This window comes from Martes martes, assembly GCF_963455335.1.
Source record: "Martes martes genome assembly, chromosome: 16".
In the NCBI taxonomy this organism is placed as follows: domain Eukaryota; kingdom Metazoa; phylum Chordata; class Mammalia; order Carnivora; family Mustelidae; genus Martes; species Martes martes.
Genome location: NC_137904.1, coordinates 60496033 through 60523818, shown reverse-complemented (window position 1 = coordinate 60523818; position 27786 = coordinate 60496033). Strand labels below are relative to the sequence as shown.

Below are 27786 nucleotides of genomic sequence, written 5' to 3'. Positions count from 1 at the left end.
GGAGGGGTAAAGACACAACTTTTTGGTTACAGCATATGTGTCTCAAACAAACAACCGAAGGAAGGGTCTGGGGAAAGAGAAACAGCAGACCTCCCTTCATTCCACTCTCCCTACGCAGGGGAATTACTCCAAGAGGAAAAGTCAGTTTGGGAGCAATGTTATCCCAAGGCGCCTGGAGCTGAATTCCAGAAAGCCGCCTTTGGGGGGCAGCCGCGTTACAGTGAGGCTTGTGTAGAAGGCTGCTGGGTGTCAGGGCCGGGCATTCCCCGCCAGGAGCTCGGGTGCTCCCGGAAGATGCTGCGGACGGGTCTGGAAGTGGCCGGGAGTAAGCCGGTTAACGTTTGCCTTTCGTCGCCTTACGGGCAGGCCGGTGCCACGGTTTAGGCGAGCCTTCCCGGCCGTCCGGGGCCTCGGCATCTCCCAGCCTGCGGTGCCAAAGTGCTGGACCTTCTGTACAGGGCGGAAATGATGCCGAAAATGACAGTAATCTCAGGGCGCCTGAGGAAAGAGCGTTTCGAGCCGGGTTTTCAAAACAAATCTAAGCGCAATCGTCGGGCCTGCCCGGTGCAGGGAGGGACTGGCCCGCCTCGGGAGTGCCGCCGCAGGGGTCAGGGTCCCCCAGCATCCGTGTCCTCCCCACCCCAACCCTCACCCCCCCCCGCAAAGGGGGGTCCGAGGGGGCGGGGCGCGGGCAGGGGCTCCGCCCTGGGGCGGGGCGCGGGCGGGGCGCGGCGGGCTCCCTCGGGGTCCCCGCGGGCGGGCACTCGGGCGGCCGCGGCGCGATGGAGGCGCCCGCCGAGCTGCTGGCCGCGCTGCCCGTGCTGGCCACGGCGCTGGCGCTGCTGCTCGCCTGGCTCCTGGTGCGGCGCGGGGCGGCCGCGAGCCCAGAGCCCGTGACCCCGGCCAAGGCCCCCGGGACCCCCGCACCGCCCTGTGCCCCAGAGCCGGCGGCCGCGCCGGAGGGCCCGGGGGAGCTCGAGGGGCCGGGGGAGCTCGAGGCGGCGCCGGCGGAGGCGAAGGAGCAGGCCGCCGAGGCCAAGCAGGTACGGACGCGGCCCTCCTGGGCGCCCCTCCCCACCTCGGGGCCCGCCTCCCCCTGCCCCCAGCTCAGGCGGGGCCGGGGACCGGGCTCCCAGCCTCGGGCCGGCTGTCCCCCAGGAGCGCAGACCCCGCGGAGCAAACTCGCCATCGCCCTCCCCCTCCCAAGTGCCTGCAAGCGCCGAGCCTATCGGAGTTGTGCGGTGTGTGGTGCTCGCGTTCCACTTCCCGGTCCGGCTCCCTCCTTCCCAGGCTCGGGTCACACCCACCCTCGCCCCGCACCCCTCCGGCCTCGCGGGTTCCCGGATCCACGTGCATGTGGCTTATTTCACGATCTGCGATGATGAGAGTTGTCTCGATAATGAAAAAATAGTCATACTTAGAAAAAAAATGCTGATTTTTCTTGTTAAGCCACTGTGGAATCCAGACTCCAGAGCCTGCGAGGTCTCGGGAGGGAAGCGCACAGGGCGGGGCGGAAAGAAGAGGCCTCTGCAAGCGCAGTCATTGTGCTTTTCAAACTGCACACGTGCTTTGGCACCTCTGCCCCCGGCTTGCAGATAAGCCAGGCCTGGGGGGAGCGGAGGAGAAGGTAAAAGCTCCGCTGAGCACCCCGGAACCGGCCCTCCTGCTTCTGCCCCATCCCAGTCCCTGCGGTCCCTGAGCTCTGTCCTGACCACACGCCTTGCTTCCTTGCTTCGGGACATCAAGAGAGAGATGCACTCATCCCCCCCCTTCCCCCCGGCCCCGTACACTTTTTCCAGTGCTGCTCTTTTTGAAACCTACTTGGACTCCATGATTCACAGTGCCAGGATTTCGGGGCCCTTGACCCCTGCAGGCTACCACTCAGGGCCCTGAGTCTGTTGGACCAGAATGCCTGTTCTCCTGCAGGGGAGGCCGGCTGGGACAGTAGAAACCACGCGCAGGCTGCTTGGGGGCCCCGTCAGTAGAGTATCTGCAGCGCCCTTTAGAATTTTGCTGGACATCATGGTTTACACAGGAGAGAACCCTTGAGGGGAGAAGGCCATGAGGCTGGGCCAAGGTGCTGCTTCTCTTTGCCAAGTTAAGAGTGCGGGGACCCCTCTGAGCAGGCGCTTTGTTTGACAAGTGGGTGACTAATTGTGTCATGAGAGCGGATTCTCACCAGCCTGAGGAGGGCTGTTGTATCCCCCGCGCCCCCCCTCCCCCGCTCGGCCCCGGGGGCCAAGGACAGAGACTCTGCTTAATGGAGGCCCAGCGGCTCTTCCGAACCTCCCCGGCGCCGATGGCAGGTAGGGTTTGGGATCTGTGCTGGGGTGTTAGGTTGGGCTTCTGCCTGCCCTCACAGCCTCCTGGGCGCAGGAGAGATGTGGGGGCCCTCCTCAGCCAGCCCCAGTTCTCAGCCAGCCCTGCTCCCACGGTGTACACAGGGCCCTCGAAACCCCAGCAGCAGGTTCTAGACGGAAGATTGCAGCGCTGCCCTTAGGGGCGCTCAGTCAACGTCTTGATCCCCTGGGGGACACACTCCTGAGAGAGCTTTGCACAAGGCCTGTGGGGCCCTCGGCAGTTCCAGAGCTGGTGGGCGGGGCTCAGCGTCGCAGGTCAGGAGCAGCCAGAGGACAGTTTGCCTCTGTTAGGAAAATGCTTGTCCCGTGGGGGCGAGTGGGTGCTTTAGAGGACAAAGCCCGTCACGGGGGTTCCCACGTGGGGCAGCTGCCAGATGACTCTGAGCATTGAGGCTTCGGTCTCTCCTCCCTGTGCGACAGCCGGTCCCGAGATTATCCCAACAAAGCAAGCGTTATGTTTAAATCCGTTTCCCTGCCCTTGTGGGTTCCGACCCCCACCCTTGCCGAGTTGCTGAGCCCCCCTCAACTCCAGCCAGCAAACGGTCGCGGCTGTGCCTCAGGCCTGGGGTCAGGTGCTGGGGGGGGGACACATACCCCTGTCCCCCCACTGCTCCGCCTTCCCCAAGCAAAAAGCTGCTAAGAAATTGTGTGTATATGGATGTGGGGTGGGTGGGGGCATTTTTTGAGATCTCATTATCATATTGCTGGGTCTGGAGAGCGGGTAGAAGGGCCCTGGGGAAATGAGGCGGAGGTGGGAGGGAGGGGGGGGTGCTGCAGAGCGGCTACCTTGCCTACCTAATGGCCCTTTTTCTGATCCAATCATCTGTCTGCCCTGCCAGGCCCGGGAGGCTCAGGGCAGCTGCTGCCTCTGACTCTCAAAGCTGATTATTGAAAAGGATCTGGAGCCCAGGGAAGCAGCCTTCCAGTGCGGCTCTGGGTCACCAGGAAAGCGGCCCTGGGTCATCGGGGAAGCGGCCCCGCGGTGCTGGGAAGCAAAGTAGCGTAATGGACTGAGGCACTGGGCAGTCCCTGAAGAAATGGGGGGGTGATCAGCCGGCCGGGACAGGGAGGCCGAGCAGAGGGCAGAGCCGTATTGTTAGGATGTCTTTCTTGTTATGTCTCCTAGGGGTGAGTGTGGGGGGGGGCAGCGGAGGAAGCATGATAGGCACGCCCCACCCTCACAAAGAATCGTGGCCGACAACGTCACGAATAAGAGCTGGTCCCTTTTAAGGCCAGGAAACAGTGCCTTTGGGTGCTGATGTGTAGGCTGCAATCTTAGGAGAGCCGGGCTTCTTGCGAAATGGAGGTGTGGATTCCAGCAAGACTATGTCAGAGGATTCCCAAACCATGGTCAAGGTGAAGGTCAAGGGTCACTCGAATAGTGCTAGATTTACATCCGTGCCGGAACTCGGACTTCTTGGCACTGTGGGTCCTCACTCTGCTCAGCAACGGGGTAGGGACAACGTCACCACACACGGAACAGGCAGGGAGACTCGTCTAGATTAAAGACTAGAGAGACAAGACAGACAAATGCGATGCCTGATCCTTGGTTGGATTCTGGATCGGGGCTGGGGTGGGGAGCTATCAAGAGCATCTTGCAGGTAGCTGGGAGGTATTTCAAAGGAATGACTTATGAGATCGTTTTATCGTATTGATGCTCAATTTCATGCATGTGGTGCTGGTGGTGTGATTAGAAACATGTCCTTGTTCTTAGGAAGATGCATGCCTGGGAGGCTGGAGTGGCTCAGTCCGTTAAGCAAGCGTCTGCCTTCGGCTCAGGTCTTGATCCCCGGGCGCTGGGATTGAACCCCTTGTTGCCAAACTCCCAGCTCAGTCTGCTTCTCCCTCTGCCACTGCTTGCAGCTCCCTCCGCTTATGATCTCTCTCTCTCTCCGACAAATAAGTAAATAAATAAAATCTCTTTAAAAAAATAAAATAAATTTTAAAAAGGAAGGTGCATGCCCAGACATTTAGGGACGACATGTCACGATTCTAACAGTGACACATACATGCATACACGAGAGACTGGAAAGATGGCAAAACGTTAACAGCTGGTGAATTTAGGTGAAGGGTGTGCGAGAGTTCATTCTTCCGATTTTTCTGTGAGTTGGAATTTCCCAAAACACACTGTTGGAGAGTACACTTATCTTGATGAGCTCTGAGAAATGTATAGTGTTGTTGAATCATCATATCGTACACCTAAAACTTCGATAACACTGTATATGAATTATACGTGAAACAAAAAAATACAGTGTTGGAAAAAAGAAACCAGGGGGGGAATTTCTCAGGAAAGGGCTTGGTTTTTCAGACACTCTGGTGGTGGTGGTGGTCTGATTGAGCTGCCCAGCCTCCTTCGTCTGCCTTCACTGTGCAGCTGGACCCTGGACCTTTTCCCAGGATCCCGAGATCATGACCTGAGCCAAAGGCAGACGTTTAACCAACTGAGCCACCCAACCGCCCCCGTAGTTCACCTTCTGAAGTTATCCTGCTGTTAGGTCCATGCTGTGTCCCTTACCCTCACCATCGTCATCACCACAGGTGTGTTCCTGTGCCCCCCAACCCCTGCAGAGGCCACGGAACAATTTAGGAGAAGGTGAATCCACTCCCGCATCATCTGTCCCGACCTTCATGATGTCAACATGGCCCCGCTCTCTGTTCTCTTAACAAAAGCACAGAAGCCAGCTAGTCGGGGCCAAATAGATATTTGGCAGTTGTTCATATCACTTTGGAATCTTGTCTCAGTCAGCTCGGGCTGCTATAACAAAATACCACAGCCTGGGAGACTTAAACAGTACAGATTTATTTCTCGCAGCTCTGGAGGTTGGCAAGTCCAAGATCAAGGTGCCAGCCAATTCCGTTCCCAGTAAGAGCCTGTTTCCTGGCTCACAAGACAACCGCTTTCTGGCTGTGTCTGCACGCGGTGGAGAGAGAGCTCTCTGGTCTCTTCCTCTTCTTATAAGGACAATAATCCCTTCCTGGGGGCCCCACTCTTAGGACCTCACGCTACCCTAGTTACCAACAAAGGCCCCGCCTCCAAATACCATCACACTGGGGCTTAGGGCTTCAACATAGGAATTTGGGGAGGATATAGACATTCAGTCTGTAGTAGGTCTAGTGACTTGCTGGGAAGGAAACTGGAAATAGTCCAGATGTCCATTAATTAGGACATTGAGTTAATTAGCAAGTTGGTAGAAATAAGTAAGGAAAAGTGCAGAACATAAAAGAGTGTGTTCACAGTAATTACAGTCATGAACATCCCTGAACAGAGGACGATGCCCAGAGCTGCGAACAAGAGTTCAGTGTTTGGAAGTGCAAGAGGGTGTTTTATGCGAAGTCGCTCTAGCTCATAATTTTTTTTTTCCATGTGAGAAAGAAGTCCGGGGACTTTCCTAATGGCTCAACTTTGTTCTTTCTTCCAGAGATAGTCTTGTTTGCACACAGAAAATGTAGCCGTCGGTTAGAATTTTCTGCTCAGTGGGAAGTAGTGAAGCTGCCTAGCGTTGGAGGGTTAGAAGGGAAACGTGGCGCGAGCGCCCTTTCAGACAGTCTCTGTTCGTAGCCCTGTTCTTTCCCGGACCGTCGGCCTCAGCCACAGAGTGGGAGGGCTGAGACGGCCCGAGACCATTGGTGGACGTACTTGCTGAGAAATGTCCGATCCCTGGTGGCTCAGGCATTTCTGGAACAACCTGAGTCCGACCACTCTCGCTTGGCTGCTGATAGGGACGGTGCACAAAGCAGGACTTTGTTGGGGTTCAGAAGCCTCCCCCTGGAAGGGGTGCTCTACACGGACAGAGCAGCTTGCTGCTCGGTCCGAGCCACGAAGGAGGTCCGGGATGCTGCCTTCCTGCCCTCCGGTGTGGGAGGAGGAAGGATCGGTCGGGTCCTCCTGGCCACGGGGGCTAAGGAACAGCAGAGATTTAATGGGTCCAGGAGAAACCCAGTGTGAGAAGTCATGGTATCCGTTCACCTAAAATTTTTGCCTCCGAAGGACTTGGGAGAAGTCATAGAACCTCTGGGCCTCAGTTTCCCCAAGCAAAAGGAGTTGGGCTCAAACCACCTCTGATCTGTCCTAGAGCTCTTAGCAGTCATGGGCTTTCCCATTTCCACTCCTGTTTCGTGGCCTCTGTGTGTATGGCGGGGGAGAGGGTATGTGTGTGTGCGCCTGTTTCTCGTATTTGCAAGGAAGAACTCCTTGCGTTCATTGTTCACTCTGGCCAACCTGACCTCCGCTGGAGACAACCCTGGGCATGTTCTCAGCAAGAAGCTAGCTCTGTGACCTTGGTATGACTCATGTGTCTCCTGGCCGGAGGCTGATGTACTGACGGCTCAGATTCTGAGATCAGTCCTGAGACAAGCAAATCCCTCCAGCCCAGTGGTGTCCTATGAAGATTAGTAAACCCAGCTCTGGGGTCAAACCATTCTTACCTTTATTCTTCATGAAGTCTCACCAGTTCCTGTGCCCCTGGTTGAGGCTACCTTAGAGACTTTAAACCCTGGACACCCATCTTCTACTAAGATCCTTAAAGTTAGGGCGCCTGGGTGGCTCAGCGGGTTAAGCCTCTGCCTTCAGCTCAGGTCATGATCTCAGGGTCCTGGGATCGAGCCCCACATAGGGCTCTCCGCTCAGCAGGGAGCCTGCTTCCCTCTCTCTCTCTGCCTGCCTTTCTGCCTACTTGTGGTCTCTCTCTCTCTGTCAAATAAATAAAATCTTTAAAAAAAAAATAAAAAGGATCCTTAAAGTTGGTCCTGGTCAAAGTTCTTCAGCCTGGTTGGCCCCCAGCACACCGGTTTCCTTTCCCTTCACCCTTCTTGTCTGGTCTTGTCAGTCCACGAACTCTTCTCCCTGTGCTCAAGCATCTCCGTTTATCCCCTGCCCCCCACCGAACCGTAGACACAAAAATTCCACCTAATTCTTGCTGATAAGGGGAGAATGTGTGTTTCTGCCCCTGGGTGGTTTTTTGTTTCGTTTTGTTTTTTGTTTTTTTAGTGAAGCTTTCGATGCCCTCCAAATCCTCTTTTGTAGGAACAATGCCAAAAACCGTTAATCTGGTAGGATTGGATCTGGCATGCTTGGCCATGGGAGCCAGAGAGCGAGGGTAGGGCTTGTGAATGTGCCCTCAATGGGGATATGAGGTCGGAGTCCAGGATGGCCCTTTCAGTCTGACTGGTTGAACTTGGCCCGTCTCTTCCCTGCCCCCTGCACGTTGTGTGCTGGGCACAGTCTACACCCCGTCCCCCAGCCCCGCCTCAGGAGTCAGCCTCCTCCCCAGTACTCTTCCTTTGTTCTTTACCCGTGCTGGAAGAGCTCATGCCCGTATCAAGTGGATGGCTCACTTCTAGACCTGTCTCCTAGAACACGCTGGCCACTGTCATCCTCCTGATCAGTGGCTGATGATGCCCAGGCTCTCCTTGAGCTTGACCTCACGTGGCCGGCTGCTGGTGGTTGTCCAATGAGCCCCTGAGGTCCCATGAGACCATCGTGTCTATTAAGGGTTCTTGACTTCTGCCCACCACGCATGCCCTCGGCCCCGGCCTGCCTCCACTGTTCTTCACCATCTGCTTGGAGTTCCTCCGTGGCCCCCCAAAGCTGCTCAGGCTGAAAGCCCACACAACATCCTTGTTTTCTTATTTTCTGGCCCAAAGTCCCTCCATCAGCAAGTCCCGTCACCTCTGTCTGCAGGCACCATCTATATCACATGGAAACCACATCCTAGGCTCCTGCTCCAAGCCCTGCGATGGCTCCCATCACGTGCAGAATAAATTCCCAATTCTGAGCGTGGCCCCTGCGGCCAGCCCTGCCTCCGGTCCCCGCTGTCCCGTGCCCCCACCGTGGCTGTCCGGGCTCTCAGACTCCCCAGGCCTGCACCTCAGCTGGAGCCCAGGATTAGCTCTTTGCTCTGCCTGGCAGCGCATTCCTGGCCTAGACTTCCACACGACCGTTCCTTCACCTTGCGAGCCTCTGGGTCCCTGGGCAGCTTCCGAGCACGAAGTGCGCCGACCCCTACTCCAACTCGCCGCCTTCTCTGGCTCTCTTCACAGCACTGAGGTCACCCTTTATGTTCGTGTCCATTGTCTGCCGCAGCAGGATGTTGGCTCCGGAGAACAGGTCTGCCACGTTCACGGCCACAGCCCCAGCGGCAGCAGCAGGCTCAGCACACAGCAGGCTCAGCACACAGCAGAACCCAGCCCCCTGCTTGCGAGTGCATCAGCTGCGAGGACAGCAAAGAGAAGGAACAGTCACAGCCCCTGCCTCAAGGCAGATGCTGCCTCCTCGTAGCCCGCCCTGCAGCAGGCCGAGGCCATTTCTCCTCACGCCCCAGGCCTCGTGCGTCTTGTCTGCACGTACTAGAGCTGTGCATCGCGCCGCAGAGCGGTAGACTGCTCTGTAAGGTGGTGAGCTCCCCGGGGCTAGAAGTGTTCAAGCAGAGACTGGATAAACTGGCAATGCGTCGAAGGTTTTATCAGCTAGGGTTTTGTCTTGGGTCAAAGCCACATTAGATCAGTGGTTTTCTCATATTTTTAAAAGCACTAGATACCTTTTTTCTTCTTCAATCTTAGATGGAAGCCCAGTGTGTAAAGCAAAAGCAGAAATGCCCTGTGTGTGTGTGTGTGTGTGTGTGCACGCCCAGGGCAGAGGGTCTCGGCCCTTCTCTTCCCGCCTCCCTCCTTACAGCCCCTCCCTCCCACTCCACCCCCATTGGAGCTCCAGGGCTCTGCCTGCCAAGGCCGGGATAAAAACCGAACTCAAAACCATCCTTGCCGGGTCCTGTGACCTCAGAGGAACCTGTGCAGACAGAGGAAGGAGGAGCACCCAGAGGTGAACGGGGGTAGACAGACCGTGTGCCCAAGGTGACCCCAAGTTTCCACCCACCACCCCTCCCCCGACCATGGACAGCATTTCCCAGTAAGCACTGGGGACTAAACTTCCCGAGGCAGGAGAACCTCAGAACCGGGGATTATTTGAATTAAGCATGGCAATGGTCATTCTAGGGTTTTAGTAGGAAAAAACATCATAAAGCTGGCATTTGAAGATGTTCTCAGAGCCAGTGAGTTGGAGGAGAGTAAGGTCAGGGACATGGCGCCCTGTCGGGCCCTGAGTGACCGGCAGGAGCATGGAGAGTGGGGGCGGTCGAGAAGTCCAAGTGCAAAAGAAGCGGCAGGCTCGGATCACCATTCCCAGGCCGTGACGAAGTGTCAACGATGCTGTGACCGCAGAGAAAATCTGACGAGTTGAGAGGGGCCACTTTAGGAGAAGAAGACGTCATTCCTTGTCTTGGCGGGGGCTACCTTATCCAGCTGCAAATACGGATGTAGAGGTCTGGCCCCCACGTCCTTGGTCTGGAGCTGTCGCTTAGGCGCCAGTGGCTGAGCTGTTGAGACACACGGGTGGAGAGAGCCCGCCGTGACCTCTGCTGGCCCGCCCTCCCCATCCAGCGCGGGCGGTCTGGGAGCTGGCACCAGCTTTATGCCCTCTGCTCGCCCGCAGCTGCTGCCCTCTGAATGCAGAAGATGAACAGCCCGATTGCCTAATGGAATCTGTCTGGAAGGGGGGAGAGCGCCGTCAGACCCGCTGGGCCTGCGGTGGGAGCCGGGAGGGAGCCCCGCACCCGCACCCGGCCGGGTCTCCGTGCAGTGGAGGGGCCTGACCCAGGGTGCGCAGGAGTGCACGGGCCCTTGAGAGCTCCCTGCTCTCTCTGCTGGCTGCGGCAGGGGAGCGACGGACAGGCATCCCCGTGCACGTGGCCCCGTGGTCCTCTTAATTTCATCCTGGATTAACCGGGGCGGGGGGCGGGGGGCTTGTAGCCACAGCCCGAGTCAGCCCTGGTGCCCAGTCCCGGATCCCAGCGGGTCCTGAGTGCGAGACTCCAGGGCAGAAACATCTCCTCGGCCAGACACAAAGATAGATGGCTGTTTCTCTCTCTCTCCGTCTGCCTCTTCCCCACCCCTGTCTCTGTCCCTCTCTCTGTCTCTCTCTCCCCCTCCTCTGCCTCAGCGCTGTGTATCAGCTCTGGATCGGCCGGGGCAGCCATAAATGGCCATGTGCAGCTGCAGGTTCGCGCTGGCTCCGAGAAGTCTCTCTCCTCGACCTCCGGGAGCCCCTGGCCCCCGTGCTTGGCCTCTCCCCCCCGCGAGCCATCCCTCCACTGGAGGAAACGGCCGAATTGGAGGAGTGTCCCGGGACATGTGAAGTTCAACTGTGGGCTCTGGTCCCACAGTGAGGTGAGGGGTTGGGGTCCCAGCCCAAGACTGCTCCGGGGACCAGCCGGGATGACACCGGCTGTCAGTCCCAGAGGGCGTCGCCAATTCACGGTTTTCTCAAAACCGACTTGCTTTCATTAGAGCTTGGTGTGTGGGTTTGCTAGGGCTGTCAGAACAACGTACCACAGACCGCGCGGCTCGGAGCACAGACATTTCTTTTCTCCAGAACTACAAGGTCCCAGTGCGGGCAGGGCCGCTCTCCCCCGAAGCCTCTGTCCCTGGTGCGCAGGTGCCAACTTCTCGCCCTGTCAAGGGGTCTTTCCATGAGCACACACAGCCCTGGTGTCTCTCGCCTGTGTCCTTTCTTACAGATTTCCTCTTAAAAGGACACCGGTCAGATGGAGTTGGGACCTCCCCCCCTCCCCGCCTTACCCTCCCCATCGGCCTCATTTTAACTGAATTCCTTCATCAAAGGTGCTCTCTCCAAACGTAGTCACAGTCCGAGATACTCGCGGTTTGGAGCTCAACCTGTGAATGTGGGGAGGGACACAGTGCAGCCCACAACACAGGGTACTCTGCAGCGTGCTCAGGACCGAGGGCACCGACCAGAAATCCACAGGGATCGAGGGTGGGGAAGCAAGCCAAGGGTGGGTGGGATTCAGAGCTCGAGAGCCCCAGGGGATCGCCTTCAGCCAGGGCCAGCCAGTCCTTTGCCGATTCACTCAATAAACACTGATCCGGAGGCCAGAGTCCCTTCACCTCCCAGTTCAGGCCTGACATCTCTCACCTGCGCTCGGAACCCACTTCTTGGGAGTTCCTCCTGCCTCCCATCTTGCCCTCGCTACGCCATTCCACTTCCTGCTCGCAAAAGGCTGGTCTCCTCCCGTTTCTCCCCATTTTAAAGCTGCCGGGCCCCCCCATTGCCTTGTCCCCTGTAATATCTCCCTGGTCCGAGCCCTGCTTCCCAACCCCCCACAGTCCCCCGAAACCACACCAAACTCCAGCAAGTCACTGCGGAAGCCGCGAGGCTCCCTGCCTAGCATCCCGTCTGCAGCCTCGCTTTGCCCTTCAGGCTCACCGAGCTGCCCTCGGCTGTTGTTTAGATGCACAGTGTGTTCCAGAAAACATATCTTCAAAACTGCACATGCTAGAGCAGGATGGAAGGTGGGACGTGTCGCAGGAGGGAAGGGCAGAGGTGCAGCCTTGCTGACGATGGGTTGCCCTGTACCGCCCTCCTTCACGGTCATGAACACCAGTCACTGTCCGGAGGCAGAGAGCACTGGAGGGAGGCCGATGGGCCACCACGTCCAGAAGCTCGACCATCTTTGTCCCAAGCGCGCTGTGTACAAGACCCGCCCACCCTATCACCAGTATCAGCACTTCCGTTTTTCTGTCAGGTACACATTTTTTATAAAATAAGGGCAAAATGCAATAAACAGTGTTTTGTTTAATCATGGACTCCGCTCCATTATGGTGATGTCATCTAGAAGTTCACCAAGTAACCCGGACAAGCCTGCTGGGGGGCTCCCTGCAGTGCCCAGGGCCCAGCCCTCAGCCGCCGTGCTCTCCCGCAAGGACTTGACCCGTTCTGGCCTTGCAAAGTGGGGTGTGAGCAGTCTGTTGTGGGAGGGGGTCTGGCCACCCTGAGGTAGTTGGTGCCCAGCGGGCCCACGGGCTTCAAGCGGCATCTTCCGAAGGAAGGGGTTTTCTGCACAGACAGAAACCAGTACCTGGCCAACCCCACACTGCTTTCCAAACTTCATGAAGTCTCCAGTAAAAAATCTATTTTAAATTACATCCCCATATATAAAGCCACAGCGCGCGAGAAATTTTATAAAACAGTATCTCTGTCTGCCACACACACGGCGCTATTTATCTGTCATTTAATTCCGGGATACAGGGGTACCCCCAAAGTCTTGGTGCAGTTTTAGGTTTTAATAAATTGAGGAGTGTAAATGCTACAAAGTTACAGCATACATCCGTTGAATATTTACTTATTTAAATTCCTCTTATACTTAGCTTCCTGACATTTGAATGCCAAGTTTTTCATTTTAATCTTCGTGCGCGCCCGAAGTGCTGGTGGAGCCCTCTCCCACGGGCACCTTGGGGAGCTGGCGAGCCTCCCTTGAAGTCCTGTCCGGGTGGTCAGGTGTGTGTCAGATTGTCGTAAGATCGAAAGGCTGGAATCACAAAGGCGATCCCTCAGTCACCGAACCTCGGGCCGTGAATATTTTTTTGAATTTTGAAAATCAGCTGGAGCCGTATCTAGCCCCAGACTGTGGTAATTACATGAATTTGAATGCGCAAGAGCAATATATTTAAAATGAAAATAACCTCTCCAGCGTCATCTCTTGGTATGTTTGTAGCTTCTGAAATTCTTAAAGCTGAAAACCACACTAAGATGTGGGTTGCACATTTTTAAAAAATATCAGGAGTGGGACTCCTGGGGGGCTCAGTCGCTGAAGCGTCCGCCTTCAGCTCAGGTCATGGTCCCGGGGTCCTGGGATGGAGTCCTGCGCCCTCCGGCTCCCTGCTCAGCGCGGAGCCCGCTTCTCCCTCTCCCTCTGCCTCTGCCTGCCCCTCTGCCTGCTTGTGATCGCTCTCTGTCTGTCAAAACAAATAAATAAAATTAAAAAATGTATCCATCAGTTAGCGACCTCTGAATTGCTTTCCTAACCTGCCAACGGGATCACAATCACAGTTTAAGCAACAGCACACTTCACAAGTCACATGCAAGACTCCAATATAGACCAGCCTCTCCCCAGGAAGAGTGTTGGCAGGTCTGCCTTCACTTTGTCCCTTTGGGGTGGTGGGGTCGGCCTCGGTTCTTGACCTTCTCACCTTGGATGGCAGTTATCTGTGTAGCTGTCTTCCCACCTGCATCATGACATCCTTGTGGAAGGGACTGGGCTTATTTCTCTTTTATCTCGGTGTCCCTCACACGGAATGGGAGAATCCACCCCCTCTCCGTCTCTTTATTGGCCTGATTTCTGGGGTCTAGCCCCAGATGGGTTAATGGCTGTTTGTCTCTCTTTTTTTCCTTTTCTCTTCCTTAAAAAAAAAAAAAATTAGATTTCATAGTCCGGCAGGTTTCAAGTTCAGCTTGTGTAGCATTTTTAAAATATGTTAGGAGTAATTAATGCATATTCGTGCATATTATTAGGAAATCCAAATATACGGAAATGTATCAGATGAACAGAGAAGGGCCGCCCCTCCCCCCAAGGTAGCCCCGCCCCAAGGTGGCTCCACCCCCAGTGGTAGCTCCGCCTCCCAAAGGTAGCTCCGCCTCCCAAAGGTAGTCACTGCTAACAGTGCCTTGCCATTCTTCCAGAAAAACTTTCGTTAGCATTTAGGAGCATGTGTGTGCACTTCCATTTTTGTATTTACTCCAAGAAGACTGTCCCCTTCACACTGTGCTGCCTCTTGCTTTTTCCTCTTGGTAATTTACCCTGATGCATTTCTCACCTCGGTTTGTACGGCTGCCTCCTTTTTAAAGCACAGGGCTGCATGGCGCAGGCACACCGTGATATATTCAGCCTCGTAATGTCGTGGTGAACACATTAACCAAATATATTTACCGGTAAGACATTTCACTCTAAGGACAAACATTTCCTTGTTTCCAGTTTGCCGTGTTTTCTGCTGCACACAATCAGAATCCTTGTATAAAAACGTGAACAGATGGTTTCCCAGTCCAGAGCAGATCCCCAGAAGTGGGTTGGCGGGGTCAAAGGGGTGTCTCCTTTTCCTGCATCCCCCAGAGAGGCCTGGCCCCCTCCCCACAGCCACAAAGAAGCTTTGCTGTGCAAAATCCGGGGGGCATCACAGCGGCACTCGGGGCAGCGTGGCTCCCATCTCACTGGTGCTGAGCTTGCTGGACACTGTTGCCAAGTGGAGAAGTTCTGCTCCTGCCTCCCGCCCCGCTCCTCCCGGCTGCATTTTGTGGGGTCCAGAGAGCGAGAAAATCCCAGAAAACTCAAGGCCTTTCAGGGTTTGCCACTCGTGACTGGCTGCTTCACTCATTGTTTTGTGAGCGAGCCTGCTGCCGGCCACTCCAGGCTCCTGCTCTGGGAGCCAAGTCCCAAAAGCCCAGGCATGCTGCCCTCTGCACCGGCTATGGGCGGCTCCCTCCTGTGTGTGCTTCCCTCGCTGAACCTGCGGGTCTGCCCTTATTTGTCCGCCGGCTTCCCGCCACCGTTCCCTGGGCCGCGCGGACCCTAAATTCCCTATAGCTGGAGAGTCTGTGCGTCCCTGTCCCGCCCCCCGCCCCAGCATTCCTGCAGGTTGAAGTCACTCCTTTCTCCCAAGAAGGCCATCTTGGGACACTCCTTCCAGCCATCTGTTTATTGAGTCCATTCGTGGGAGAGCGCCGGCCCTGAAGGAGGTGGAGCTCCAATTTTGGGAAGATGGACGCTGAGCCTCTTAGGGGTACAAATGAGGTGCCGGGAGGCAGAGCCGGAGTCTGCGCCCGCGAGCGCCGCTCCCCTGTGATGGCCCAGCCTGGCCCTGGCCCGCAGATGGCCCGCCAGCCTTCCTCTTGTGCCTTTAGTTCTACTCACCGGAGCAGGGTCGGGGGCGGAGCGTGGGTGGGAGTCCCCAGCCCCATGACCAGGACGGCCTCCAAAGGCTTTGACAGGCACCCACCCAGAAAGGGCAAAGGGACTGAGGTTCAGTGGTCAAAAGCGTAGCTCCTCCGCCCCCAGCCTCCCCGTTGTCATCTTGGCCACACGGCGTCTACACAGAGATCGTGCGGATTCCGCCAGTTCCCCCCGCAGCGTGACCGTCGCCCCCCGGGTCAGGTGGCTTTCACCGAGGAGTCAGGCACCTGCAGGACGTATCAGGGGGACCATCTCGCGCTCCGGGCGCCCGGGGCTGACTCCCTCCTTGCCTTGCAGGAGGAAGAGGAACCGGAGCAGGAGGAGGATGGCCGGGAGAGCCCACCCCACGCAGGGCCTGAGGAAGAGGAGGGTGAGTGGGACCCGGCCTCCAGGGCGTACCCACCCCCCACCCCGGCCCGGTCGCCTTTCCTCTTTCTGTCCCCACCTTCCTGTCTCTAAACTGTGAGTTGTCTTCGGCTCTGGAAGGCCCATCTCGCCAGTAAACCAAACACCCTGACCCTCCGTTTCCTGCCCTGCCCCCCAGCTCCTGTCCCATCACTGCTCGAGCACTTCAGTCTCTCGACAGACGACAGACGTCTCCCCTTCCATCTGATGGAGACGAAAGCCACTCACAGGGCCGCTGCCCATGCATTCTGCCCAGTGACAAGCTGACTGGCCGGACCTCCCCGCCATCAGACCCCCGCCCGCCAGGAGAAGGGAGCGGGAGTGACCGGGAGCATTAAAAACACGGGCCAGATTCAAACCTGACTGGGTGGACGGCAGTGGGCTTGCCCTGGGCACCCCCGGGGGCCAGTCCCCCGGACAGACAGAGACAGAACCACACATGGTCTGGGTCTCTGCTGGGCCTGTCGTGTTATATTTCTTTAAAAACACACAAACGAACAACAAACAAAACCAACATGTCAACGTTTGTTAAGTCTATATGGAAAGTACGTGGAGGACTTATTACTTGGACTTTTGTGTAAGTTTGTTTGTTTCTTTTTTCTTTTTTCTTTGACAGAGAGAGACAGTGAGTGAGGGAACACAAGCAGGGGAAAAGAGGGGGGGAAGCAGGCTTCCCGCAGAGCAGGAGGGAGTCCCATGTGGGGCTCGATCCCAGCATCCTGGGATCATGACCAGAGCTGAAGGCAGACGCTTAACTGAGCCACCCAGGCGCCCCTTTCCTTTCTTTTTTTTTTTTTTTTTTGACTTTTGTGTATGTTTGAAATATTTTATTTATTTATTTTTTTTTAAAGTGAGACTGTTGCTGTGACTTTCAGCCGACTGCTGGCAGGGGCAGTGGAAAGAGAGGGTTGCAGGAATGCCGTGACCACGGCTGGTGTGGGCGTGTGGCCGGCAGCAGGGCAGTGCTGGGGCCCCACAGCTCCCTCCTGAGGCCCCATGGGGCTGCGGCTTGTCAGTACCGCCTCAGGAGGAGGGAAGGGCAGGCAGCTGCACAGGCGGGTGTTGGGGGAGCCTGCTCTCCCCGGAGCTTTTGGTTCTCCTCCATCATCTGTAGGTTAGAGATGCATGGGACTGTGGCCCTGGCGTCTGTCCCTGCCTGGGTGGCCCCAGGCGCCTGCAGGGATGCCAAAAGTCGGCATCCTGTTAGTGACTGGGGGACACCGACAGGGACCAGAGCCAAGGCTGCCAGATGCCCCAGGCTAGGACGAGGGGAGGCTCACCAGCCTCACACCCAGCCCTGTGCCTCGTCAGGAGCCCTCCGCCTTATCTGACTGCTGCCCCCAGGACATCCCCCATCCCCCAGCGTCTTCCTGGCAGCTCTGACAAGGCGAAGGAGGGGAGGTTTATGGCCGCAGCTGTCAGAGGAAAAGAGGACCAGCCCCCAGCCCCTCTGCAGTGAGCCGCTCAGCTCTCAGGCTAATTGATTAGTGCCGCTCAGACGCCCTCCCTAAGCGACCTGGTGATTCACAGAAAGCTGCAGGAGGAAGTCCTGCCCCCAGGGGGCCCTCCCATCGAAACCTCCGGTCCAGCAAAATTGGATGCGACCGTTATCCCTGGGTACATCAGATACGATGTGATTAAGTGAAAGCCTTTCCTAGTCGTTTGTTCTGCCTGGCCCCGAAAACATGAGACTAATCAGACCTGCCCCATAAATGGAAACCTTGAGTCGTACCCAGCTGGCAGAATTTTTTATGTTTTATTTTTCTAAAACATAGCAACACAATGACCTTGATGTTGAGGCTAATTGGTTTTCTTTCTCTGTTGCCTCTTTCTGAGATCCGGAATCTAGCGTCGGCTGTGAGCTCATCCTGAGACCACAGCCTCTGTGTGATTATGCCCCTCCGGCAGGCTTTTTGGGGCTTTCCTGATCCTCAAGGACTCAAGCCCCTCAGACAGCAGCTCTGAATCACTCAGCAAAGTGCCCAGATCCCCAGATGCAGGCAGCCCACACCCGGTGCTGCTGGAAGCTCCCGGTTCTGTGGGCCCACAAGGAATGGAACTTTCCAGCCTTTGCTTATCAACCTGAGCAGAGCTCAGCCTGGAGGAAGAGCCGGCCAGTGGGGGCTGGCCAGCGGGGAGGGATGGGAATGGATTCCTCTGTTTCTGGGCCAGGCCCCTAATCCACCCGGAGGAAGAACCAAGCCCCCCCCCTCCCCATGATGTCCTGGCCCCTCTCTCTGCCACCCAGTGCCATCGGCCTCCTTGCTTTGCTGGATCTGTCTCCCCAGACAGATCCTCAACTCACTGCACCTCCTCAACTACCCTCCGTAAAACCCTTCCTGATGCCACCCCCGCCCCCAGAGAATCTTCCAAGCAGCCCCCTCCCTCCCTCCCACACCATGTCGTTTCTGCAGAGCACTCACGACCGACTTTAAACTGTATCTGATTTCTCTTTACTTGCTGTACGTTTTATTTGCTGCTAAGTCTCCAGCCCCGAGCACAGTGCTCACTTAATATTTGCAGAAAGAACAAAGAGCAAAGGAATCCTTGTGCAAAGGCAGTAGCTTCTCCCCAAGGCAAGGCTTCAGCCTTGCTCTCTGGGCAGTTGGCCGGGGTGAGGGGGCCAAGAGAGGACGGTGGGGCCGGCCAGCCTTCTCCTCAGCGAGGTTTTGGAGAGAACACGGTCCCCACCACATAACATTTAGGTTCGGAATTTGCATCCAGAACCTTCCTCCCTCAGCCCAGAGAGCTGCTGAATCCGACAGGCCCAGGCGTTTTCCTCCCCACCCTGGGCCCACATCAGCCTGCCTGATCAAGCCGGACAGCCGCCCGCGGGAGGCCAGGGTGGCCTGGGGCAGGGTGCCCAGGCGTTTGAGATTACTGGCACTGGAGTGACAGAGCGGTAAACTCTCCAGAACAGAACTGAAAAGGTCTGCGCCTGCATGGGAGGGCGATTTGCCGGCCTCCGCATTTCCCGTACTCAGTTCTTTACGCCTTCATGGGAATTAGACAAGACAGGCCATTCGGTCTAGGTCCCAGGGGTGGCCGGGGCTATGTGCCCTACACCTGCCGGGCTAAAGGACCACTTCAGGGCCTCGCTTGCAAGGGGACTCCTCCCGGATGCTCAGCCCAGGGCGATGCTCTGGGGCATTTTCCTCTTCTGTCCTGCAGGCCGCACCCGTGTGCCCAGCACCTGCCCTTGTTCCCTGTCTCACGGTCCAGCTTCCCTCTGCCTAGACCTCTGGTGTGTCATCAGGCCTCGAGATGGTTTGTTTGTTCTAAGGCAGCTAGGAGGCTGCCCTCAGGGGCTGGCAAATCCCAGCACACCCACTCGGTAATAAGAACCAATTTTGATGCCCGAATTCAAGACGGTGTGGAAATGCCACAACGCTCCCATGTCCTACCGTGGGCTGGATGCGTTGTTCCAGATTTCTAATCACTGGTGGGCAGCCCCAGGCCTTGGAGCTGGAGGACCCCAGCAGGAGGCTTGGGAGTCCCTGTGCCATCCCAGGCACCCTCCTGCCCAAGGAGAGGCAGGGAGCCCAGCACCCTGGCCGAGCCTGCTCCCTCTGGTGTGAGTCGCCCAGCAGTAGTGGGGGGGCCTCAAAGACGAGGGTAGACCATCCTCGCAGACAGCAGCTTGGCGGGAGCCTTCGAGGGAGAGGGACAGCCAGACAGACCTGTGGACAGCTTAGCCCGGTCTGGGAAGGGAACCATCATTTGGTGGACGGAGCTGTGCTGTTTGAGGAGGGGGGACAGTTTCTCCCCAGCTGTTACAATTTCGTCTCCGTATCCCCATTTGGAGTTCCTCCGTGGCCGTGGGATTTCACAGAAAGGGTGTGGGAGGAAGCCCTGTCAGGCGAGAAGAAAAGTCGCCACTGCCCTCTCTGAGGCCTGGCAGCACCTGTGTAGGCACTGGGGTGGACAGGGGGGAGGGGTGAGACCCCCTCTGGCCGAGACGGCCCTTTTGAAACTAACAAAAGGGGAAGGGGACCCTGAGTCAGACCCTCCCGCTGCCTCTGACCCCGTCTCCTCTCTGCAGGCGGAGAGGTCTTCTCCTTTAAATACAGCCCTGGGAAGCTTCGGGGAAACCAGTACAAGAAGATGATGACCAAAGAGGAGCTGGAGGAGGAGCAGAGGTAGGCCGAGCACCTTCCTCTCCGGTCACGGTCACGCGGTGCAGGGGGAGAGCTGAGGGGGCGAGCCTGCGGCAAGGCGCTGCCCCAACCGCTGCCACGCCCCCACGTTTGGTTTAGGGGTTCTTTCCTGTCCTGGCTGTCCTCAGCCAGGCTCAGTTCCCCCCTGGAGACAGTCCCTTTGGGGTGCTCCGGGGGTGGGGGGAGCTGGGGAGGAGGGGAGGGCGGCTGAGTCCCTCTTCCGCCCGCCTCCCTCCCACTCAGAAGGGGAAAGCGAGAGGCCGGCCGGCCGGGAAGAGCCTGGAGCGGATCGGGCCGTTCCCTCCCAGGGCGAGTCCCTGACAAAACCAATCTATCACTTGAGAGGGGCGATTCTTCCTGCTCATCCACTTGGCAGCTCCCCTCCCTCCCACCCCTCCTGCCCAGAGTCTGCGGGTCCGTCTGCATCTGTTCTGCTCCACGGGGCTCCCACACAACGGCAGCTGCCTAGCTTCTCAGTTTTAGAACTGGGGCCCCTCCGCCCCCGCCGGACACCCACTGCGCACCCGTGGGCCTCCCTCCATCCCGCCAGGGTGCTAAGGAACGCTCTGGAAGCAGCAGGACAGCTGGGCAGAGAAGCGGTGCTCAGACCCCCAGCCCAGCTGTCTCCTGCACGCCGCCGGCCGGCCTGGGGCCTGGCGCGCCTCGGTTCAAGTGGGAATCCAAACAGGAACCCAGGCTGGGCTGCTAGGGTCGCAGGGGGCAGGAGGGCGTATTCGGATGCATAACTCAAACAGCCGTTCATTGCGGCTGGCCACGGCTGGCCACGCCACTCAGGGTCCCTCCAAAGTCAGAAGCCGCTTTGCCCACGAGAATCCCCATTTCCCCTCTCCCAACTGTCCCCAGCTCTTGCAAACCCGGCCTGGAAGGCTCTTCCCCTGGGGCAGAGGGGTGGCGGGGTAGGCCCGGCCTGAGGAAGGCCCGGAGCAGGGGAAGATGGCCTCCAGGGGAGCCCGCCCCCTCCCCTCGGGGCTGGTGACACTGCCTCTGGGTGTGACCCGGTTTGCTGCCTCTATATTTCAGGATTGAGCTGACCTCTGACCTCACTTCCCTGTAGCAAGTTCCTTAGGTCCTGAGCCACACATATTCTTGCAAATCCTTTTGGTAAGGAGATCGAGGCCCCAGACCAGTGGTGCTTCCCTCCCCCTGTCTGTTAACCTGTCCCCAACATGACTGACACAGTCGAAACCTCCCCTCCTCCGCCGCCTTCATTAACCAGTTGGTACATTCCGGGCACCAGCACGGGGGCGCCCTGTGACCCCGGCCCCCCTCCCAGGGCTGCAGGGTTCTGGGAGCCCAGGGGACCTAAGTCCTCCGTGGGCCTCGCGGACCTGCTGGTGGGGAGCTAGCGCCCCCTTGTGAGGCTGGGGCCAAACTGTCGTCCCCCTCGGGAACCTCTGGGTGTCGCCCTGCCACTTTGTCCTGCCCTAAGAAGAAAGCCTCAAGTGGCAAAAAAACAAAAAACAAAAAACAAAAAAAAACCCCTGTGCTCCTGAGTGGTGGGACAGGCAGGTTTTCCGGGCCCGAGGAAGGGGTGGCCGAGGGCAGTCCTGGTCGGTAAGCCCAGTGTGACTGCAACACAGCCACTCTTTCCGTTTCCTGTGGTCTGGGGCGGCTTCCACGCCCCTGTGGCCAGGGCTAGTCGTTGCAACAGAGACCACATGGGCCACAGGACCCAGAAGAGTCAGTATCGGGCCCTTTACAGAAAACACGTGCGGCCCCGGGTTAAGAATAGGGAGGGCGGGGTGCACCTGAGGTCCCACAGAGGTCCCCGTGCGCGGAGCTGTGGCCGGGACAGGCCCGAGTCCCAGGGCTCGGGCAGGTGCTCCCTGTGGCTGTGAGGAGCCATTGAAACAAGAAGGACAGAGAACAGACGCCAGGCCGTAGGCTGCGGGGTCGGATGGCCACCGACCCTGGGCTCTGAGCCAGGACTGTGGGAAGAGGGAGGGAGAGTCTGTCCTCCCTTGTGTTCAGACAGCAGACTCTGCATCGGCCAGGGGGCTCTTTCCCGAGGGGTCTCATGGGGAGGGCTTCTCACGCACCGATTGACATTTGGCTATTCCGTGAGGTGGAGACTGTGCCCCGGGGCTTCTCTCGGGGTGAAGGAGGCTGTGCCCCAAGTGGAGAAGGAGGGGCCGGTGGACACCGTGACCCTTAAACACAGTCCTCGCTCAGTGTGGTGCCGTCCTCACGGGGTGGAGCTGGAGTTCATTTCCATTTTCATGCCTGCCCTTCCCAGCATGCGTCCTGCGGCTGTTGCACGCATCTGCCTGTGCCGCCTGCCTGCCTGCCGCCTCCTGCCCCTGCACGCGGCCAGCCCACGTGGCACTGCATGGGGCTGCTTGACCACACCCCTCCTGCAGCCGCTTCTGTCCCTCTCGTGGTGATGCTTGGGGTTGCAGAGGCTGGCGCGCTGGGCTCCGGGTCTCCACTGACAGCACGCTAGTTCCCGTGTGGCTCTGGGAGCGCCGGTGGGTGCAAGTGTGTTCTGGTCCCAGCTGAGTGTAGGAAACTGCCCTGGAATTCCAGTATGAAATACGACACGTCTGTTACTGTCCAGCCACTGAAACCACAAGCCAGCGAAGTGTGCTCTCTTCTTTGCCCGTCAGATTCTTTCCGACCAAACGCTCCTGTTTCTAATTCCTCTCCCAGCACTCTGGGTCCCAGCTGAGTTGCAAGTAAATGCCGCAAATCGCTGACTTTAAAAACTTCTCAACTCAGCCAACAGAACAGCAGTAGGCTGAGCCCGGGAGCCTCAGTGGTCACGTGATCCCGCATCCCCTAAACCCTCAGTTTATAAATTTTCAGGGCATAGCACTTAGGAAGCGGGACTAAAATCAAGACCCCAGATCGTTCCTCTGCGTGTTTAAAGATTTTATTTATTTATTTGACAGACAGACATCACAAGTAGGCAGAGAGGCAGGTAGGCAGAGAGAGAAGGGAGGAAGCAGGCTCCCCGCTGAGCAGAGAGCCCGATGCGGGGCTCGATCCCAGGACGCTGGGATCATGACCTGAGCCAAAGGCAGCGGCTTGAACCCACTGAGCCACCCAGGTGCCCTCCTCTGCGTGTTTAAATGGACATTCCCATCCTCGGACTCGCTCACAGGTCAGCTACCTTCTGCCCGAGGGGCTGAACATGGTCGGGTTTGCGAATCCAGAGCCTGTCGCCGCCCAAGGAAGAGCGTGTTCTGTCACCGCCTGCCCCCTCCTCCGGGGCTTCTCCTGGGGCTCAGGGCTCGTGGCCCCTTTGGCCTTGCCGTGCCTGGCTGGCGGGGTGTGCGTTCCCACCGCAGTCTCTCTGGGAGGGGCCGCATCCCGCTTCCAAGCGTGGACGGGGCAGTGGGCTTGCCGGCTGCTGACGGCTCCTCTGGCTCTCAGAGCTTGGGAAGCCGGTAAGCTTGGCAGGAAAAAGCAGCAGCACCCCTGCCCACTCCTGTGCTCGACCGCCATCTGTTCTCCCCACCTTCTGGTCCAGAGGAAAGTGTAGACCAGGAAGGCTCTGATACACAGGAACCTGGGACCCCAGCACCCACTCCCATTCTGAAGGTCCTCAGAATGTCCTGACCTTTCTGGAAGGGGACACGACTGCGGTGGAGGTGTTTTGTACTGCATCACAGGCAGAGGGTGGGGAAGAGGCCGGGGAACCCGGGCTGTGGGATATCCTGGCCTCTGCAACCTGCTGAGTTCGCCAAGGTTTGGCCAGTGTCAAGGTCTAGAAACACGCGAGACTCTGACCTCCAGGAGAGGGCGCCGGAGGGACAAAATCGGATCCCCTGCGATCCCTTGATGAGTCTGTGTGCTCCTGGGTGTCATTTAGAAAAGGTGGGCGTCCATCCTAGGGTGTCAGTGTCCCCAGCGGGGACAAAACCCTGCCGGCAGGAATAGGGAATAGTCGAACTTGACAGGATGGCCCAGTAAAGCACAAAGATCAGGAGTGCCCAGTGTCTGACCTAGCGTCTGTCCTGCCCACTTGCCCAGCGACAGCATCCGCCCGACCTAACTCAATAGCAGTTCATGGACTCCGGACTCAGAATGGGGTGTGGTAGGCTGCTGAGGTCCTGTGCCGAGTCAGGCCAGGTCTGGGGAACAGAGTGTCCTACTGCAGGTGACAAGAAGCAAACTGCCCCGTGACCGAGAAACCAGTGTCCAGCATCTGCAATCCCAAACATCGTCCTCCTCGTCCCCGTCTCCCGTGTCCTCCCCCACAATACTTGTTAGACGGAAGAAGTAAAATAAATGATCTTTTCTCCCTATTTCTCTTTACAGAACCGAAGAATAATGAAGTTATCCTTAGCCTCCTGCTAAAGGCTTTTCCTTTTGGCATCTAAAAAGCTTGAGAGATAAAATGGAAATCCCCAGAGCAGAGCCGTAAAGGCTCTGGCCGGCATAAATCCGCGGGGACCCAGACCCTCCATCAGGACCTGCCCCTCGGCGGGGAGGGTGCTGGGAGTGCCTTGCCCCCCCCCCAGGGTAGAGGTGTTCCTCCCAGTTGGTGTGGATTGCTTGGATAAGCCAGGGTTTTGTAGACTTTGGTCTTTCTCATAGCTGAACCCTGCTCTCCGCTCACCCTTCACACCTGTGATGTCCCCAGTGACAGACACCCTGTCATTGCAAAACCAGTGTAGCTTCATTCCAGTGCCTCCCCCTACCCTCTACTGGCCTTCTCCTTCACTGGAGCCAAAACGAGAAAGACTCTGAGGCATTCCAGACAGCTGAGGCCAAGCTCTGCGCTCTTAGCCGGCTCTGGGGTGGTCGGCTGTCCTCCTTTCCCTGGGGGCCCACTTCCCTCTTTCTGGCTGGCGGGGTCGGCGGCAGGGGGCGAGGGACGCCATGTTCATGGTCCCAGAGCAGGGAACCTGTGCCAGCCCCATATCTCTGTCGCCCTTGGTCTCTGCAACCCGGTCGTCTTGGGGCTCAGAGGCCTTTTCCCTGACGCTCTTACCAGCTCAGCCGAATCTCCACCTTCCCTTCGGCAGAAGCAGTAGGAAGAGTGCGCTTGGAGTAGATTTCTGGACTGTGCCGTTCCCTAGAAAGTGCCCTAGACAGATCAGAATTTCACCAGATAGTGAGATCAGTCCCAGATCCGTTTCTTGGAGTTTTATACTGGACAGTATTTATACTATGTGAGACTAATCGGCAGTTTTTAGATGTGTTGGTTAAAACATTTTTTTTTAAGCAGTAAGTTTATAGAGAACTTTTTTTTGCCACTTAATGGAAGGCCAGGATGCCGACCCCTGGGGCATGTTACATTCCCGGTGACCTCCTCCCCTGGGCCTAAAAGCTTAGGTTTGGGGGCAGAGAGCAGACCAGGCAATAGTGGGCGAGCCACGCTGAGCCACGTGACGAGAAGATGAACGCTTGGTGGCACACAGGTCCCCACACAGCAGTCAGAACGGCCCTGCCCAGGCTGGGATCTTATGGATCCAGTAAGTAGGTGACTCCCTCCAGGTTAGTTATCTAACTAGTTAGTTGTCTGGACTCTTCCTGCCGGGGCCTTGTAGGCACCAGGCCTCACACACTCCTGATGGCTTGGATCTGTGTATTCGGCCTTTGTTCAGCCCAATAAACTTGGAGTAGATGATCTCGGTTACTGTGTGTTTTTTCAGTTTTGCTTTGTTTTTAAAAAATCATCTCCCTTGAACCCATTAAAATTTGAGCTCTCTCTCACTGTGAATGCCTGTTGCTCTCTAGCCGAGTCCAAGTCATATAGGTCCACCCCTGTTAAAAATGCCGAAACAGCACAGCCACCAAAAATATCTGAGAATCTGTGGTCGCTCGGGGTGGGGAGATGCTAATTTCAACCAAGGAGCTCAACACACACCCTTTCGGTTCTCAGGGCTGTCTTCGGATGGTGGGGTACCAAACGCCTACGGCATGCTCCTTCTCCTCCAGACGGGAAAATGGACCGTAGAAAGCACATTCCCAGGGTGACAAAGAGAGGCTGGGGTTTGGGACTTCAATATTTGAGCTTCTAGATCTGCTGTAGCCAGAAAACCAACTTCTGGATGGGAGAATGGGGTTCCCACGGAAGGAAATCTATCGGGACACACATGTAAGACCAGACGCTCGGACCCCAGCCCGGCCCCGGGCAGCGTTCTGGGTGCTGGCTGGCCGGAGGTTGTGCCAGAGCCCAGCCACGTGGGACCTGCCCAGGTCTGTGGCATTGCCAGCTGCAGGGAGAGGCTGAGAGGGCCCAGGAGCAGGGTGGGGTGGCCCGGAGACGACGCAGAAGCCAGACACCCCCCGTGCAAACAGCCGGCACGGGGACGGAACCGCAGACCATCCCTGCTTTCTGAGGAAGTCTTGCCCCGCCCTTTCCAAATGTTTGCGCTCCTGGGAGTTGCCCTGTGCTGGTCAGATGGTGTGGCGGGGCCTCACAAAGACAGCAGCCCGTCAGTCCCAGCGGCCCCAGCCTGCGCGGGCCGGTCTATAGCAGGAGGGGCAGGGCCCCCGCTGGCCATAAGGTATCTGCACAAATCAGGAAGAGGCGGCCCTTCCTCTGGGCAGTGAGACCCCATGCCAGCCCCGGGTCAAGCCCCCATGTGCCCCTCCGCGTGCGCCCCCTCCGTCTCGGCCGGCCATGGTCTCTGTCTTCATCCCTCTAAACTGAGGCTGTCGCTTTCATCCCTCTAAACTGAGGCTGTCGCTAACCTGTTTCTCCGGGGGCTCGCTCTCCAGCCACCTAACGGAACAGGCCTCTCCCCGTTACCTCCCCCGACGTGCGAGGTCAATGCTCAAAGGGGGCCCGAGGGGAAACAGGGGCACCGGAACCCACACGGTCACTCGCATCCCCAGACTTGCAGGGAACACCCGAGACCTAGAGCCGGCTTTTTAGAACCTTCCAGCTGAGGTCGTTGAGCTTTGAGTGGGTTTCGGTGCGGTTTGATTTTCTTCCTGTCCTGGAAAGCAGACCCAGCAGTAGCGGATAGAGCAGGGCCCCCCAGCACCCCCGCCACCCTGGGCTCGGAGCACCTTTCTCCTCTCTGTCCTCTCTTCCCCGCAGAGTGCAGAAGGAGCAGCTGGCAGCCATCTTCAAGCTCATGCAGGACAACAAGGAGACCTTCGGGGAGATGTCCGCCGGCGACGTGCAGGAGCAGCTCCGGCTCTACGACATGTAGGCGGCCTTCGTCCGGCGAGGCCCGGGCCCTCCTGTGCAGACGTCAGCAGGCTCCTTCCCTCCCCCAGACGTAGCTGTAGAGGTGGATGGCACCTGATGGCGCAGTTCCCACAGCTTAGGCCTCCTTTTACAGGGATCGGGATCGCTGTCGCCAGAGTTAGACGCGTTTGCTAAGAGAATGCTCCCCGCGGTTCCGGAGGCTTCCAGAAAGTCTTCTGAGGCAGAATGAGGGTGCAGCGTTGTTAGGCTGGACACCCAGGCAGCAGGACCTGTTACCCATCTTCTGCACAGCGCCCCCGAATCCTTTCCACACCAGGTGCGGGCAGGTGCGGGGGGGGGGGGGCACTGTGCCCAGGGATGCGAGCTGCTGGCTGTCCCAGGCTCTGAGCGTGCTTTTAGCAAAAACCCTAACTCAACACCTCAACACCCACCTTCCATGCTGGAACTGATCGGTGCCCTCAGAGCTGGGACCCGCGAAGAGCCCCTCCCATTTAAGCATGACACTGACTTCCCACTTAAGGAAGGGAGGCTCGTTTGAGTGTTTATAACACACCCAGGACAGTGCCCCCTGCTAGAGAGAGACATCAAAGATGCAACATGGTGCCCACCTGTAGGGAGACAAAGGTCCTCCAGAGAAGACAGGCATGTGTGCAGGGAAAGGGCCTCTCCACAGACAGCATGCCGGAAAACACCAAAACGGCCTGATGGGGACAGTGTCTGGGACAGCTCGGGGGCTCCGTGGGTTCCTAGGGTCAGCCAACGTGGGACGAGGGGAATACAGCGGTTCCTTTGTGCTGCACAGGCCGTTTCTGTCCCATTAGCAGGAAAGCTCATAGCAAACGGAATTCGGGAGGGTCTGGTGAGGAGAGAACCTACGAAGTTCTTATAAATATTTTGTATTTGCTGGAATAAAGCTAAATCAATACAGTGAACTC

General features: G+C 57.5%; 1 protein-coding gene across 2 annotated transcripts; it reads left to right on the top strand.

Moving 5' to 3' along the window:
- Nucleotides 1–782: 782 nt before the first annotated feature.
- On the top strand, nucleotides 783–27786 carry MXRA7 (matrix remodeling associated 7; the record flags this gene model as incomplete). Of its 2 annotated transcripts, none has more annotated exons than XM_080827497.1 (4): nucleotides 783–1043; nucleotides 15452–15524; nucleotides 19602–19698; nucleotides 26738–27786. In XM_080827497.1, 4 exons carry the CDS (start codon nucleotides 783–785, stop codon nucleotides 26850–26852), a joined length of 546 nt encoding a protein of 181 aa, XP_080683623.1. In that variant the 3' UTR covers nucleotides 26853–27786. The 2 variants fall into 2 exon arrangements, with proteins under 2 accessions (XP_080683623.1, XP_080683624.1); XM_080827498.1 differs by lacking the exon at nucleotides 26738–27786 and adding an exon at nucleotides 24001–25322.